Source organism: Chlorocebus sabaeus, chromosome 18 (genome assembly GCF_047675955.1).
Source record: "Chlorocebus sabaeus isolate Y175 chromosome 18, mChlSab1.0.hap1, whole genome shotgun sequence".
Classification (NCBI taxonomy): domain Eukaryota; kingdom Metazoa; phylum Chordata; class Mammalia; order Primates; family Cercopithecidae; genus Chlorocebus; species Chlorocebus sabaeus.
In genome coordinates, this window is record NC_132921.1 from 32,282,716 (window position 1) to 32,300,972 (window position 18,257).

The window sequence follows — 18,257 nt, forward strand, 5'->3', positions numbered from 1 at the left end:
TGGTGATGTTTCCCAACATCTGTGCTCTGTGTATCTAGGAATCAAAACTGTTACAGCTGGTCATGCAGCTTGAATGTCACTTTTTAACTTTAGGATGAGTTTCAAATTGTATTGAGATGGAATGAAAGGATACTACAGTGTCCCTAAGTCTCAAAAGGCATTTACAAAACCCCTGAGGGCATCTTTGTGGACAATGAAAAATTTGGGTCAGAAAAGTATATAACTATGTAAATTGATAACTGGTTTGACGGCTAAACCCAAAGAACGTCAGTGTCACCCTGGAGGGGCGTGTCTAGTGGCTAGGCCTTTGGTCTAATCTCTTTACACATATTTTAACCAGTGATATGAGTGAAGTCCTAGAAGATAGCCTTATAAATTATGAAGCTATAAGGGATAAGATATATTAGAATAAAGATCCAAAAAGATCTCATCAGGTTGCAATATTTGCAGGAAGCCAAGAAGATGAAATCTACAAGGGATGAGGGTAAAGAAAGTCCTATACTTGGTCTAAAAAAAAATCAACCATATTCATGTAAAATAGAGTATACAGAGCTAACAGAAGTTAGTTGGCTACAAGCTCAATGAGCCAACAGTACAACCTGGCTACTAAAAGACCGTGGGCAGCATGAACAGTGTGACGTGTACAGAGCAGCAATGTCACATCCCCCTGATGCTGTGCTGGCTAAATCACATAGCACCTGTTCTGGAAGATACATTTTAAGAAAGGGTCTGCCACACTTATAATCCCAGCACTTTAGGAGGCTGAGGCGGGTGGATCACCTGACGTCTGGGGTTCAAGACCAGCCTGGCCAACGTGGTGAAACCCCGTCTCTACTAAAAATACAAAAAAATGGGCCAGGCGTGGTGGCTCACACCTGTAATCCCAGCACTTTGGGAGGCTGAGGCGGGCAGATCACTAGTTCAAGAGATCAAGACCATCCTGGCCAACATGGTAAAACCGTGCCTCTACTAAAAATATAAAAATTAGCTGGTCAAGGTGGTGCACGCCTATAGTCCCAGCTACTTGGGAAGCTGAGGCAGGAGAATCACTTGAACCCAGGAGGTGGAGGTTGCAGTGAGCCAAGATGGCGCCACTGCACTCCAGCCTGGCGACAGAGTGAGACTGTCTCAAAAAACAAGCAAACAAACAAAAAAATTAGCTGGGTGTGGTGGTGGGTGCCTATAGTCCCAGCTACTTGGGAGGCTGAGGCAGGAGAATCGCATGAACCCAGGAGGTGGAGGTTGCAGTGAGCCGAAACTGCACTATTGCACTCCAGTCTGGGCTACAAGAGCAAACTCCGTCTCATTAAAAAAAAAAAAAAAAAAAAAAAAAAAAATGGGTTTGCCAAGAAGGAGGTCAATGAAAGGGCAGTCAGGATATGCAGTCACCTGAATGGCTATCAGAGCAGCTGAGCTCAGTGGCTGAGAGCACAGTCTCTGAGCTGTCACTGGGCTTTGTAGTCCAACTCTGCCATTGACCAGGCGGGTGACCCTGGACAAGTTACTGTCTGTGCCTCAGTGTCTTCATCTAGAAAATGGGGGCAACAACAGCAACTATTAGGTTGTTATGAGGAGTCAGTAGCACTTAGAAGTGTGCCTGAATATTTTTGTCTAGGGGGGTTTCTAGCCTGCCGAGATTTAGAGGGACATGGTAGATGACTTCAAATCCTTGACCGCTGCCCTGAGGAAGAGAAATTCTGCTTGAGGACTATGCTTGATTCAATAGAAAGGAAGAGACTTGGCTTGTTCATTAGCCAATTAGCATTGAATGAACTCGTACAATGGGTCAGATACTATGCTAGGTGCCAGGAATATAGAAATGAAAGAGATACATATGTTTTTCTAGGAGTCCTCCCGGGTCTGTCTGGGAAGAGGCATGTAAACAGACAACGGCTTTGCACAGTCAGAGGAAGGTGTGATGAACTCTCCCCTGGGGAGCTGGGCGAAGCTTCACAGAGGTGAGACATTTGAGCAGGGTCTGCAGGGGTATGTAGGAGTTTATGTGGGAGCAGAGGGAACAGTGTGTGGGACCAGAGTTGTCACTGGGTATGGTGTTTTCCAGAGAATGGTGACAAGCCAGTTACAACATGAGGGAATGGAGTGGCAGCGGATGAAGCGAGGATAAGGGCTGGTCTCTCCCAGCTCACAGACATGTGAGACTGAAATAGAAGGTAACCACAAAAGGCAGGATCATCACAGCAATGCGATACCCACCCCCCAAGACTTCTATTTCTATACTACTGTCTTCTCAACAGGCTACTGCAGCAAAGCTAAATAAAGAAACCAACCACATTTCAGGAGAAAATGGAAAAGGATTTGATTCAATTTTCTAATTATCCTTCTTTGATATAAACCAAAGAATATCTGCCTGTAGAATAAGACAGTGTCTTGTTCCTGAGATGTTTACAACTTGGGTGTACCCAAATGGAGAGACTGGAGCAGTGACTGAAGGTCGGGTCCTTTACACCAGGACTGAAAACACCCTCTGAGAGGGAGTGAGTTCTCTCACCAACAAATCGGGTATAAAAGGAAGGAGGAACTCATTAGTCAACACTTATCACCCAAGGCCCTCCCACTTCTTTCCATTTAATAATATTCATTAATCAGCTGGAGCAAAAAAGACACGTTACATACAGGGGAACAATCCAATGAATGAAGACCAACTAGTCTTTAGAAACAATAGGGACAGGAAATAAGGCAATGACATTTTTGAAGTATTGAAAAAGAATGCTAAATTCAGCTTTTTTTTTTTTTTTTTTTGAGATGGAGTCTTGCTCTGTCGCCCAGGCTGGAGTGCACTGTCACAATCTCGGCTTACTGCAAGCCCTGCCTCCTGGGTTCACGTCATTCTCCTGCCTCAGCCTCCCAAGTAGCTGGGGCTGCAGGCGCCTGCCACCACGCCCGGCTAATTTTTTGTGTTTTTAGTAGAGGCAGGGTTTCACTGTGTTAGCCAGGATGGTCTGGAACTCCTGACCTCGTGATCTGCCCACCTTGACCTCCCAAAGTGCTGGGATTACAGGCGTGAGCCACCGCGTCCAGCCAATTCAGCATTTTATTCCCAGGGAAAATAAACTGTAAACATGAGAATAAAAAATATACTTTCTAAGTAAACAAAGGATTTGCCACCAGCAAGCCTGAACTGCATGAAATGCTAGTTCCACTCCAGCGTCCCTAGTGGGCTGCAGACTTCCTGCCTGTTGAATTCTTCGGGAGCTTTGGTACTTGCCACAGGAGGTGGCAGCTGTCATGGTGAGGGGAGTACCAGGTGAGTGAGCAGGCTGGGCTTCCGAAGAGGGGGCAATTGATCCCCTTGAGGCATTTATTTAATTAATTTATTTTTTTGAGGTGGAGTTTCACTCTTTTGCCTAGGCTGGAGTGAAGTGGTGCAATCTCGGCTCACGGCAACCTCCGCCTCCCAGGTTCAAGAGATTCTCCTGGCTCAGCCTCCCAAGTAGCTGGGATTACAGGTATCCACCACCACACCCAGCTAATTTTTGTATTTTTAGTAAAGATGGGGTTTCGCCATGTTGGCCAGGCTGGTCTTGAACTCCTGACCTCAAGTGATCCACCTGCCTCAGCCTCCCAAAGTGTTGGGATTACAGGCGTGAGCCACTGCGCCCGGCCCTTTGTGCCATTTAATCAACTGCTCACCCCTAGTGGACAGCCAGACCCACAGACATATTGGAAAGGGGGAACTCTGATACAAGCGAAGCAGCATAGTGTGGCTGATGTGCACGGAGATAGCTGGGCCAGTTGGTGAATAATGAAATACTGCAAGCTGACTGGTCAACAGCCACTGCTCCAAGCCCCTGACTCCCTTGGTCCTCCCCTTGATCCAGCAATAAAGGGTGAACTGGTGGCAAGCAGGGCGCCTCTAGGACCCTGCTTCAGGACCCTGGCTGGCTTCCTTTCTGACTGGTCATCTCCCGGGTCAGGCTTGTGCTTAAAGATTTATAATATCTCCCCAAACTCAGTGGTGTTGCTTCTTAGAAGGGTGGCCGGGGTGTGGTGCTCTTCTGAGAGTGGGTAGAAGAGGACCCCAGAGGCCCAGGGACAGAGTGAAGAGCCTCTTCTTGGGGTCCTCTTCTGTCATGGGAAGGGGACAAGGAGGCACTGAACGCCAACACAATGAGCTTTCTAAGTCTGCCTGGGTGTTCAGGGACACCTGACTCTCAAGTACAGCCTCCGTTCTAATCCCCTTGATCACATTTTTCCCTTTAAAAAAGGGATATTTCATAGCCTTTTAAATAAATCTTTTCAGCTCCACTGATTTGGAATAACAGGTTTAGTGGCTTCAGAAGAAAGTGACCTTTCCTGCTAGCTGAGCCCTCAGAAAGTGCCCATCCACAAGCTCATTTTCCCATGAAATCCGGCCTCCGCGGATGGCTGGGTTCTGCTCCCAGCACCAGCCCTGTGGACCCCATTCCTACTCTGGGGTACTGGGAAAGTCCTTCCCCACTCCCTGCACCCTGCGGCTCACCATCTGCACTGTGGAGACCAGAATATAAGCACACAGACACCAAAAGGGCACTCTCTTATCACCGGCAGAGACCCCATTTCAGTCACAGATTGAACATTTCTCCTTGTTTCAGCTTTACGAGAGAATGTGTGCTTTACGAGAGCTTTCTGTGTGTTTTCTCAGGCAGACGGGGGAGGTTATCTCGGCCTAAGAAGCCATCAAAGGAAGACAGAGTGCCCAGGAGAGGGAGGAAATGAAGTTGATCAACATGATTTTTTTATTTTTGAGTCAGGGTCTCACTCTGTGGCCCAGGCTGAAGTGCAATGGTACAATCATAGCTCACTGCAGCCTTGAACTCTTGGGCTCAAGTGATCCTCCTATCTCAGCCTCCTGAGTGGCTGGGACTATAGGTGTGCATCACTACACCTGGCTAATTTTTTCTTATTTGTTGTAGACATGGAGTCTCGCTGTTGCCCAGGCTGATCTCAAACTCCTTGCCTTAATAAGTCCTCCTGCTTTGGCCTCCCAAAGCTCTGGGACTACAGGCATGAGCCACCGCATCTGGCCTCAGCATGATTAAACCCATGTAAACCCCACCAACCAGAGCTCCCATGCAAAGCCACTGGAAGCTGGCTGCATGTGTTCGACATCATGTACCTCTTTTCCTCCTTTCCTCCTTTGGGACCTCAAATTGAACCACAAACTTAACAAACTGCAGTAATTTGCTGAGCCCTCAATCAGACATTCAATCTTGCTGAACTGTGAAAAAGTGTTTTTGCTTTTAAACAACATCTGGTGAAGTAGTTCACACCAGAATGAAAAGCTTATGTTTTCCAAAATTATTGTTTATGTCACCTAATTGTTAAAAATCAAACCTAAACAGAAACAGTCCTCCTATAGGTTTAGGTCCCTGGTGTGTGTAGCTTTTCAGTAAACTCGTGCCATGGGGGAGTGGCAGTTTCCAAGGTGATATGAGTGAGGCCCTCCAAAATCATCCTGCTTAAAACAATCCACATGACTCCCTGTCACAGCGCCTGAGATTCCCACCGTTCGCGGCCCTTCTAGTTAAGGCACCTGCTTCAGACACACCTGTGTACTCTGGGAGGCATTCTTAGTCTCCTTCATTGTGCTGAAGTTTGAGAGCCACACACAGCTCCAAGCATCAGCAAACACATCAGGAGCATCAGTTTTCTGTCCTGAGACAAGCGATGCCATTTCTTTGGGTCAATGGTTCTTAAAAGTTCAAGAGCATCAGAATCCCTTGGAGGCTTGTGAAAACACAGATTGCTGGACCTCACCCTCAGGGCTGTTTGAGTAGGTCTGAGATGGAACCTGGGAACCTGTATCTCTAATGAGTTCCTAGGTGAAGCTGAGGCTGCTAATCTGGGACCTCACTTTGAGAACCACCATGCTAGTTTAATTTTTTTTTTTTTTTTTTTTTTTTTGAGACGGATTCTCACTCTGTTGCCCAGACTGGAGTGCAGTGGTGCAATCTTGGCTCACTGCAACCTCCACCTCCCAGGTTCAAGCGATTCTCCTGCCTCAGCCTCCTGAGTAGCTGGAACTACAGGCACACGCCACCATGCCTGGCTAATTTTTATATTTTTAGTAGAGACAGGGTTTCACCATGTTAGTCAGGCTGGTCTCAAACTTCTAATCTCAAGTGATCCACCTGCCTCGGCTTCCCAGAGTGCTGGGATGACAGGCGTGAACTACCACACCGGTCTGCTAGTTAATTTTTAAGGCATCCTAATGAGATATGGAGGCAAAGCATAGAAGCATTCTGATCATGAATGAAGAAAGAAGACAGAGGGCTATGAAGTAGAAAGGCTCAAAGGCAGGCCAGCCCTGCAGGAAACAGACTTGCTTGAATGATCCATCAAAACACAAGAGCCTTTGCCCAAATTCTTATGGGCCCCTTCCTCTTCCTTTCTTTCTTGGGTGTTTTCTGCTTACTGCCTCTTTGAAAGGCAGATATATGAAAGACAAGCGCCATGTGGCTTATGAAAGAATAGGCAATGAGTGATTTTAGGTCAGTCTGTCAGAGGCAAATAAAACTTGTTATGATTATCCCTTAGAGAGATAGAATGAGGAATTGATATGCTATAAATTCTGCCGGGGCTTAGAATGAAAGTAACTCGTATTATATCATACCCACCTAATTTTAGAAGTACTGCTGCAAGAACGACAGACCCAGTAATGGGGCCTCTATATGTGCCTTTGACAGTCAGAGGTGTGAGCCATAGAGGGCTAGTTTTACTGTAAATGCCATGACGCACACTAGTCATAAAAGGTTACTGGATCAGGAGTTTGACCGTTCTTGAATGTTGTAGTGGAGATGAGCAGGTTTAGTGAGCACAGGGTAAAATAAGTGCTACAAGCAAGGGTAGTGGGTGGTGCTCCCGGCAGCCGCAGCAAGGACTCTATGATAGGAGGAGAGGTGGCCCTTCCTGGAGCGACGCACTCATTGTGATTCAGGCTGTCATCGCACTCCTCAGGACCTCAGCACACTCCTGAGGTGGTTCCTGACCTTTCTTAGGCCTTACAAAGTGCTCAGTCAAGTCTTAATGACATTTTTTTTTTTCTCTTTGGAGATCGTCTACTTCCTAATAGGATAAATTCAGAGGAAAGCACGCTCCAATCCTTCAACTGCCTCTTCTCAACACAAACAACGAAGAACTCATTAACGGGCCTGAAGAGGAGGCGGTAGAAAGGGCTTGTCACAGGACCACGGACTGAGAAGCCACCCTCAGGTGGGATCGCACGACTCACCCCAAGGCCACAGGGTCAGGAGTGGGGTCCGTATCCCGGTGAAGGGGAAACTGATGTCTGATGTCTGCCTGGCATTGCCATGGCATCTCTTTGGGCAAAGTTTGGTTAGTGATTTAGCCCTGCATACATCTGAGCGCGCTTTGACAGCCACGCTTTTTCATTTGACTCTAACAGGAATCCCATGAAATAAGCAGAATGGCCTGACTCTCCCAATTTGGCAGAAAAGACAATAGGGAAATTAAGCTCTGAGAAAACAGTGGACATGGAGTGAAAACCCAGGCTCAGCCGCTCATTATGTGACCTTGAGTGAGGCTCCTTCCCTTCCAGTTTTGTCATCTGTGAAAGGCTAGGGATGGACAACATAGGTGTGAGGTCTTTTTACACATCTATTCTAGTGATAAACTACATGAGCGAAAGGACTTGCCCAAGGTCATGCAGTTGGCGAGGTGAGCGAGAATAACACAGAGGACAGTGTTTTCCAGACTGCCCCTGTTGAAAGGGAACACCCTCCATTGCCACCCACACCATCTCCCCAAGTGTGGGCTGCAGGGGCCTCTACATGCCCCCTAGACCTTGCAAAGACCAAGACCCGCGGGGGTTGTGCAGTAGCGGGGCACACCCAGCATCTGTCCTGACTGCAACTTGAAACCCCGACGTGGCCAGTTGCTCATTAGAGAAGAGGCTGTTTTCTTTGGTATCTCTTTCACTAAATGAACCTAATGGACACGGGCCCGGTGTCAGGCCCTGCACCAGAGGAGGGGATGTGGAAGCAAATGAGACATACTGTCCACCCATGCGAAAGATGGGAGGCATGTGGACCAGGCTGCTGTGTACTGCTGGGTGAGTGAATAAGAATTCATCCATGTGCCAGGAGGGTGGTGCTTCCCCACTCCCCTGGGACAGATGCGCCTGTACTCAGGGCCCTTCCGGACTATGCCCTGTGTATCTTTTCACCTGGCTGTTTATTTGTATCCTTGAAAATGTCCTTCATAATAAATGTAAGTAAGTGTTACATGGACCTAACCCTAACCCTTACAGTAAATGTAAATAGGTGTTTCCCTGAGTTCTGTGAGCTCCTCTAGCAAATTAATTAAACCCAAAGAGGGGACCATGGGAACCCCAACTTGAAGCCAGTCCATCAGACATTCCAGAGGAGTGGACTTATTAACATGACTGGTGGGAAGGAGGGGGCAGTCTTGTGTCCCTCAACCTGTGGGATCTGACACTATCTCCAGGTAAATAGTGTCAGAATTGAATTGGGGGACATCCAGCTGATGTCCACTGAAGAACTGATTGCTAGCTTGCTGGTGGGGAGAAATCCCCACATATTTTGAGGTCACAGAAGTCTTCCGGGTATATTGTTGTGGTATGAGAGCAGAGGAAAAATGTTCTGAGAGTTTTTCCAAACAAGGCTCCCGTTGGATCACTAACCCTATCACTGGCCCTGGGCTCTCTCAGCCAGGGAAAAGGGGCATTTTTTTGTGACCCACACAAAGGCACTCACTGTAGCCCAGGTGAGCATGGTCTTCTTCAAAGGGAGCGGAGATTCATAAAACTTTAGAAGGGATTAGGTTTTGAGAAGTTTGTGTGTAGACAGCATCCACCAAACACATTGGAGAGAGCAGATGCATGCAGAAGATGTACACGTCTGACCACAACCAACCCTACTGTCTGGAAGAAGTATGTGCTCTTTTTCTGAGAGTCAACCCTTCCAACCACACAGAATCAAGGAACCCAATAGCTCCCTTTCTGCAATGTGCTAGTAGATGACTATTCTTCCATCTGTTCAATACAGTCAACAAAATCGATTGAGGGCCATGTCTTAGGCACAGTGATCAGAATCTATGGAGGGGGATCATGAAGAAGGAGAGACAGCTTTCAAGAGGCCAGGGGACTCTCGGCTTGGGAGAGTACAAAGAGACAGACTCAAATACCCCTAGGACATAGCAGAGAGTGATCAGTGTTAGAAGATACCCGTGATGGCCTGGGGAAAGTGCCATGGGAATTCAGAGGAAGGAATGATTAATTCCAACCCAGAATCCGGAAAGATTTCATGAAGGATACTGCGCTCACAGAGACCCTCCACCAGGAGAGGAAGAAGCCTCAGTCCCTGTGTCCTTTGGCCACATCAGCTGTGTAAGCTTGAGAAAGCCGTTTTTCTCTGTTTTAAAATGAACCATTTGCCCTAAGTGCTTCACAGCATTATGGGGATTAAACGAGAACTGATTTAAATGCACATTGGATAAATAAAAGCACCAAATATAAGCCTTTCATCATCACTGGGGGAAGAGAGGGCAGAAAGCTAAAAGCAGAAAGTGTATAAGGGAGGAGGTGGGGTGGGGGTGGCTGGTGTCTGCCAAACACGGGGGCGCAGGGATGATGTGAGTGCCTACTGGGCTCGTAACTGCCTCCAGTGATTTCTTTAACCTCCCACAGCGAATTTTATTAAAGAGAACCCGATAAGAGCAAGCCAGAACATCGAAATTCCTCTGCATTGGGAAAATGGAAGTCTCAACCAGGGAAGTGGCTTCCAGTCCCAAGTGACAGGATAACACTGAGCCCAGCCCTCAGGGTCGCTAGGGGAGCGTGTGAGCCTCGGTCTCTCCAGCTCCCAGCACTGAGCTTGGGTTTGATGTTGGCTCACCAAACACCCATTAAATGAATGGATGCAGTCCTGACTGCTTTCCAAGGAATTTTACATTCATGGACCATTTTGATTCTTAACCATAAGCCACAGGAGCAGATAGGGCACAATTATTACCCCTGTCAAAGAGGGGAAACTGAGGCTCCCAGGGGTAAGTGTCCAAGTTAGCACTGTTAGAAGGAACCTGGACCTCTGACTCCTCCTAAAGGGTCTTTTGCTCACACCATGTCACCCCCAAAGAATTATTATGATAGCCAGTTTATGCCACTATAAACCATCTTCCTGGACCTTCCTAAAGGCCTACTACACGCTGTCTTAAGCGCTTTCCTTGTCGCAACTCTCTTAATCAGGTCCTTTCATCACATGATGCTCAAATGTACTGGTTTATTCCAATTCACAAGGTAGTTTTTGTGCATCCCACATATAAGAGTCTTGTGGATTTTCTAGATCTTTTACCAAGTAAGAACAGATTTGGATTAAAACCTTTGGTTTGGTGGTTTGGAGTCATTGCTCCTTAGAAGAAAGAGAAGGAAGAAGCAGTTCAGGGTATCAGAAAGAGATACAAGGGCACTGTTTTTCCCTGCCTCCCCCGGCCCCACCTCATGGACATTCCGTCCTACAGAGTTGGCTATCAGTTTTGACAGATGGCTTGGCTGCAGGAGCGGGGCAGAGGACAGGCTCATGGTTAAGGTCGCTAAGTAATTTGTGGCACCAAGGAGCCAGAGCCAGCTAGGCTGATTTGGGGTCTGAAATCTGGGCTGGAGTCCAAGTTCTGGCCAGGGAGGGTAGGATGGGGAGCCCTGCTCCCTGCGCCTTGTGACGCCCTCCACTGCAGCTGTAGCAGGCAGATCAGTGCCCTTCCATGTGGGGTGCTAAGGGAGGGCAGAGGAATGGGGCTCAGGGAGACAGTCAAAGCACCTTCAAGGTCAAAGCCACCCTCCCCTTTCATGACCCACCCCAGCCCCTTGGATGATAATAGACTACTGTACACCTACTCCCAAGGAGATGTTTTATTCTAATAACATTTTTTGTAGCATCAAGGTTTGGGCAGGAGGCTGGAAGCCACACCCAGCCCCCAGCTCTGTTGCAGAGTACATGGCAACATGCTCATGCTGAGGGGCTCCGAGGCACCCCTAAAGTGGCACGAACCTGGGACAGGGGAAGGAAGGGAATGTCAGAGGACTCCCAGCTTCTGAAGAGAGGAGTGGATCAGGTAAGAGGAGGTCTGGGCCTTTGAGAACAACTCAGTGTGACATTTGTCTCCAGCAGAGTGGCCAGGTCAGCTCTGATCCCTGGAGTTGGTAGAGTATTTAGCACCCACCACGGGGGATCTCAATAGTACAGTCTGCCACCCATGGCTTTCGCATCACACTGAGAGGCAAGAGTATCATGGGACCTGGGAGAACTGAGTCATTAGCTGGATAAGGTACAGTGAAGGATTAGCTCATCAGATCAATCATTTGTGCCTGCTGTCCACTGACTGAGAGAAATGGACACTGAGTGAGTCAGCTTGGATGGGATGAGGGAGGTGAGACCAACCAGAGCATGAGGCTCACAGGGTGGGAAGCCTCAGGGGGTGTCCTCAGCACACAGGAAGGACATGGGATGGCTAAGTGGACAGCAGGGATAAGAGGATGCTAGAGGCAAATTCACCAACCACATAGTTTTCAAGCCATAGAATTTAGAGCTGGAAGAAATTTTAGAGATCATCTAGTCCAGCTTCTGCTGGCACAGCTTAGAGTGATCAAAGCCACACGGCAGAGCCAAGACCAAGAACCAGATCTCTCTCCACGCCTCCAACAACTTTTCAGGCTAATGATCTTCCTAGCACCCTCCAGCCTCCCGTAATTGCTAACTCTAGAGCTCTGACTACTGTGGAGCTAGGAACAGCTTGGGAGTGCTATAAGTATTCTTGGGGATTCTGTGGACCACCAGTATCCACCATTCCAGCCAGACATACCTTGTGGGAGTAATGCTGATCAACAATCCTTGCCAACCCGAAATCCCCAATCTTGAGCACGAGGTCCTCTGTGCTGATGAAGATGTTGGCGGGCTTCAGGTCCCTGTGCAGCACGTTGGCGGAGTGGATGTACTTGAGCCCGCGGAGCAGCTGGTACATGAACAGCTTGGCATGCTCTTCCGCCAGCGTGCCCTGCTCCAGCAGGCGTGCCAGGTCAGTCTCCATGTACTCCTGGATGATGTAGGCCACGCTGAACTTGAGCAGCTCACCCTGCAGGTCAGTGCCCTTGGGCCCGAGCACCTCGTACACTTTGACGATGTTGTCGTGGTCCAGACGCCGAATGATCTTGATCTCTCGGAGTGCATGCTTCATGCTGCGGGCATCACTCAGGGCAATCTTCTTCACGGCGACCTTCCGGCAGGCCCGGCTGTCCATGGCCGACAGCACCAAACCATTGACACCGAAGCCCAGGGGTTGGAAGTCAACAAAGCGCCCACCGAGGTCATACCCGTAGACACTGGCGATGCAGTCACCCTTCTCAGCCATTGTGGGCTCAGGGATCTGGAGCTGCCCAGGTAACACAGGGGCAGTCAGGAAAGGCCAAGTCTCGGCTAGTGGTCTCCCTCGCACACTTCATTCTGTCAAGTCCCACGGCTGAGGGATGTGTTTTCTCCCGGTGAGGTCACTGCCACCAGCTCTCTGGAGACGAGAATGGCATATGGCCATGCTCGCTGAGCTGCACTAGCTGGGGGCTCAGACTGTTGCCTTAACCTGCATTGGGAGGGCTGTCCACTAATTCCTGTGTTTCCTGGACACTCCTTAAAGCTTAGAATGGCTCATATTTCTTTTTAAATCTGGCATCTTGGAAAGAAAACCGAGTATCATTATCTACGGAATGTCAAGTTTTCTACCATAGTGGACTGCAAAATAAAAGATGCAGAAACTCTCCCCTTTGAATACTTTGTTACAGGCTGAAATGCAAGAGTTGTTTGCTGAGCTGAACTCCTTTACTTAAGATGCTTCAAAGCTCAGCTGTGTCACAGCCTCTCTCTGTGTTCCAAGCAGTATGCAGGGATCCCATCAATGAATTCTGGAGGCATCCAGGGGCTTCTTTCTACCTCTCCCGTTTTTACCAGCTCACCTTAGATTCCAAAACCTGAGCCACTCTGGTGAGCACTGGTGAAAAAAGCCGGAGAAACCCAAGCACCTTTCATGAGCTCTACACCAAGTTACGCCCGAGGTTCCAGATGCAGGGGAGCTCAGCTGCCAGGCCGGGATCCTCTGGAGCCTTTGGATATGGGCAGCATCCTCTTTCGCCAGCTCATCCACGCCACCTTGCCCAAGACTGTATTCCACTGCACCCAGAGAGGCTGTAGGAATGTGGCATCTTTCAGACCAAGTCTCCTTCCCTGTCAAAGAGATAACGTTGGGTAAATTTCCATACTCCGGCTTCCAACACCTTCCCACTTGCATCTTTTGTTAACCAGCCCAAGTGTTATTTGATCTGTCCAGCCAGCTGAAACACTGCTTGCTCAGGGGATTCCAGGCTTTACACTGCCCAGCCACCCTCCTGCTGTGCGTAGCACTCCCCTGGAAGAGAGAGAAGATGGATTGATTTGATAAGACCATCAGATGTTGTGCCTCTTATGTCAGTGCTGGCTCCCCCAAGGTTAACATGTGCAAATTACGGGGGAGAAGTATCCCTTCTGACCTTTGCAAAATTAATTTGTTTTATGCTTTCCAAACACACACATCAGCACTAGCTAGGAAGGGTGAGAGTAGAAAGTAACGAGTTGCAGACAGAAAACAAAGGATCGATACTCTTGTTTTGCACTTGGGTTCCTTTTCTTCCTTCTTTTACAAATGTCTTTGAACATTTTAAGAGGCTTTCACGGGGACTGAGATTTAATGACATTTGTATCTCTCGCTTTCCACGTAAGTTGAAGAAGCCCATGTACCAAATTACAAGGAAGTAATGTTGCCACCCGTAATAAAAGGACTCTCTTTGCCCAGAAACCAGGGTGCAGAGTTCCTAGTGCTACATCAAGACTGGCATGGTGAGCTGTATTCTTTTTGACAATGGTGACCTCGCTCTTCAAAGCAATGAGTCAAATCTAAACTTCACTGTCCCTGCCCTCTGGTGGCTGTTGACTCAAATTACAGGTATAGGAGCTAAGTGGGGAGAAAAAACCCTGCAAAACTAGAAATGTAAATTCAGATCTCTGAAATAAGGTAATATCATAGCATCTAAGAGACTGGCAGGTTTTCTAAGTTCATAAAGACCACAGACACACAAAGAAAGAACACTGTATCCAACACAAAGGCATGAACCTGGCAGACTGCTGCTTTATTCTTATCATATCGCAGGGCCTCCTGTAGAGACACTTTCCTATCTGAAGTCTACACAATTCTGCAAAGATAAATGAAGCAAAAACAATAGTCAACTCAATGCTCTGAAATTAAGGGGGCAAATTAGGGGACACAGATGATCTGAAATAGTAAACAATCAGATCCCCTGTAAAGACTTCTAATGAAAGAAATTTGCCAAGGGTCTAGAACATAGTAATTGCTCAACAGATGTTACCTATTGTTGCTGTTTAGTTAAACATTCCCTTATATTTGAATAAGATGTATTCAAGATTCTGATAATTTGTCAGATCTTTGATAATTCTATTCTGCATGTTTTTACTGGGTCCAGGAACAAAACAACCACAGACTTACAGAATTTCAGATTGGGAAGCAATCTAAGCAAACAAGGCCCGTGGTCGTTATCTAGAGATGGTACTGCCCTCCTCACCTTATTTGACTGGGAGTCACTACTGGTATTTAGTGGGCAGGGCCGGATTTGCTAACCATTCTACTGAGCATCCCCACCTCCATGCCCAAATGCCCAGAGCACATCCACTGTCATCCACCCCTCCACCCCCAAATGCCAACAGCACTTCCACGGAGAAACATCAATTCTGATTCCAGTTCTCACTTTACAGGTGAGGACACCAAGGCTTGGAGAGCACCAGCTTAGTGCTTTCAGTACAGATAGGGTCAATATCCATCTGATGAATGGATAAATGAATACCATTCCCTCTGTTTGAGGATGCCCAGCCACTAAGAGACAGTGCTGGGAGCACCCAGTGAACCAGATTCTATGGCCTGTGCTAGTGAAGTCCACCTGGATACCTAACTCAGGGGAATCAAAGAGCCTCCGCAGCTCCCCATTGTCTCACTCCTCGACTCCTGCTGCCCAAGTCACGTAATGGCAATTACATTGAAGCTTCTCTTTCTCCCCACAAGCCTGGTCTGGCTCCCAAGGGCACAGCAAAGAGGCAATCGCATATTATTATTTTTTTTTAGGAAGAGACATGCTTAAGCCTTCTTCCCTTTCCAGCTCCTGCTGGGTTGTAAACAGAGAGAGGAATGAGCACCTAAGCAGAGAGGGGATGACATCACAAGCAAACTGAATGCAGGATTTTCTTGAGGTCAGCTGCAATGCAGATAATCTGCAAATAATTAAGAGGTGCTTTATTTATTTTTAAAATTCTTTCCCTGTCATGCATGGGAAGAGACACCCTGTGTGTATGTCTCTTTTTCAGTGGTCTTCCCAACATGCTGTCAGCTTTAGGGGGCAAGTACCATGTCAAGGTGGAAAGCCTCGATTCCAGCCACTCTACCTTTCTGGTGGGCCACTTAATAGACTCTTTCCTGCCTGGCTTCTTTGCTTGTACCTTCCCAGTTTCTGAAATATTCTCCTGCTTCCCCACCACCCCCATTTGTTGAAATCCTATCATTCAGAATTCAAAGTCTCATTTTTTTCCTAAAGCATCCATCCCAGTTCTCAATGACATATCTCCCTTTTCTAAACTCCTGTGGCACTCATGTGTATGCTGTGTTTGGCATTTACCATATGTTAGCTTGGGTTGTTATTTAACTTTTTGTACATGTCCATCTCCCAACTAGACTGTAAGCTTCACAAGTAGCTTACAGGGCACAAAGTAGGGCATAGAAAATATCTGTGGACTAGAAGGAGCTGAGTGCCATTCATTATGTCTACAAAGTGGTGATGCCTACATTTCCTGGGGGTCACTGTCCCTTGTGATACTTGCCACGGAAATTGTTCAAAGGGCGCATCTCACAACAAGCCCTAACCACTCAGACCAACTAATATTTCTGAACTTCAGTCCTCTTAGTAACATCTTCTGCTTAGATGCTGCCTCTCTAGAGTTTCAGTGCTCTAATCAGGCAACCTCTTGTCTGACCATTTCTCCGTTCCCATTTGAGTTTATTATTATGCCTCTCTTCTCAAGCCTCTTGATTTTCTGTTTCTTTCCCCAAGTCCTGTGTAATTTGCATTGTAAACCCTTTGCCTTTCTCACTAGGTGGGCTGATTACGAGGCCTCCACCGCCTAAGAAGTCTCAGGTTAGTGGTCCATGTCTTGCATGATATGCTGAGAGGTGTGGGCCCATCAGCCATGGGAGGAGCAGACTGGCATCTGGATGTGTCCACCTGGGCAGGGGAGTGGTTGTGGCAACTCTTGGTGTGGTGCAGCTTCTCAGGGCAAAGCCCAACCATCCTCAGTTCAAAGGTGGTGGTTCAGAACTGCTCCGAACCACAGGTGTGATTTCAAACCCAGGGAGGTGGCATTCACTGTCTGGGATGGAAAGGCCACTCGTTCAGTCATGCTTGAATGACACCCAGCAAGAGGAAAGCATGGAACTCCCGCAAGGGCAGCCAAGGTCCTTATGATTCTATGGCTGGGCATTGTAATAAAACACAGGAATAGAAATTTCTACCCTCAGGACTCTGAACAATGGAGTTTCAGCTCTCACTGCTTTCTCACCAACTCTCAGGCAACAGCTTATTTGAGGGCAATTAATTATTCTCTCACTCATCCAGCCTTTTAACGTGTGGAGGCAAACCAGAGACGAGATGGCGTGTGCCAACTGTCCCTTTCTGGGATTCCTGGGGCTCTGGTTTACACATTGGCTTTGGAAAGTCTAAATTTAGACTCACCTCCCTGTCTGCTCAGATCCTCCCAAACCTCATGCTGTCGACTTTCCACAGGAACTATCTCCCCAGCAAGGTGCTGACATTTCACAGACGCTGCTTTCTTCCCCTCTCCCGAACACTCTGAAACTTACAGGAAGCCCTTCTCCCATGGAGCCGCTATTTCCAGCTGAGCAGGCTATGCACTGCGAGCTTCTAGGTGGCACCTTCACATGGCAATCAGTCTGACTCCAAGGCTCGTGATCCTAATGAATCACTGTGGTCTATGTGAATGGAGTCCTCTAGACCAAGGATGGGCAAACTTTTTCTATAAGGAGCCAGAGAAGAAATATTTTCATGTTTGTAGGACATACAGCCTCTGTTGAAACCACTCAACACAACTTAATTCTGCCTTTATAGCAAAAAAGCAGCCACAGACAATACCTGAACAAAGGTACATGGCTGCATTTCAATAAAACTTTATTTACAAAACTAGGTGCTGGGCCAGAGTAGGCTTGTGGGCTGCAGTTCGTGGACCTCTGCTCTAGACTCCACGGGAACATCCTCTAGTTCATTCACAAGCAGGCCCTGAAGTGTGCTGGGACCTGACCCCTTTCTGGCTCCTCCTGCACTGCACTGTCTCCTTCCTCTTGGACTCAGTCTTCCTTTTGCCCCTCATGGTGACACGATCCCAGGCCTGGCTGGCCTCCTGGGGAGCTACCCTAGGAGGTGAGGCTTGGTTCAGCTCATCTGCAAATTCTTTCCAAAAGCTACCTAATCTGGCCTAAAGGTCCCTTCTAGTTCTGCAATTCTGTGGTACGGCAGATGTGCCTCACTCCGCAACCCCACTTGCATTTTAACAAGCCTTCCAGAGAGATGGCAAAGAGGACATGATGAAGATGGTGGAACTGCATGTCCTGAGGGTTTACCAGAGGCCAGTGGCTTCACCTGATTATTTCAGTTGGGTCTCACAACATCCCTGTGAGGTTGATATCATTTTCCATGGAGCTCCAAGAGGGAAGGGATTTTCCCAGTCACCCTCTGGCAGGTGAAGAATCTGGGATGTCAACTCAGGTTGGTCCGAGTCCAGCGCTTACGCTCTAATCGCCATAACATGATCTCAGCCCCATCGAGTGACTTACCACAAACCATCCAGGCTCAGTGTGAGTTTTCAGGCCCAGTGAGGGAAAAATGTGAGGTAGGCACACCTTGTGGTATGTCTCAGATTAAAGCAAGAGGCAGCCACCTTTTCAGCCTGTGTTCAACCCAGTATGGAGGCCACAGTAACCCCATTCTATGGAAAGAGAAACCCAGAAATAGAATGCTGAAATAATATTAAAAGTGGAGTAAAAAACCCTTGATTTTAAACAACCACACCCCACCTTCCATCATGTTCTTGACCTTTAACTGTGAACCTCAGCCATGCTGGAGCCTGTGGCAC

At 47.8% G+C, this 18,257-nt stretch overlaps 1 protein-coding gene across 3 annotated transcripts in view; it reads right to left on the reverse strand.

Annotated features, from left to right (window-relative positions):
- Positions 1–18,257, reverse strand: part of MAPK4 (mitogen-activated protein kinase 4) — a 175,603-nt gene that overhangs the window by 54,913 nt on the left and 102,433 nt on the right. For all 3 annotated transcript variants that reach the window (XM_037982284.2, XM_007974002.3, XM_037982285.2), the window contains exon 2: positions 11,836–13,244. In XM_037982284.2, the coding sequence (XP_037838212.1) occupies positions 11,836–12,381 (546 nt within the window). In that variant the 5' untranslated portion in view covers positions 12,382–13,244. The remainder of the gene's footprint in view (positions 1–11,835; positions 13,245–18,257) is intronic.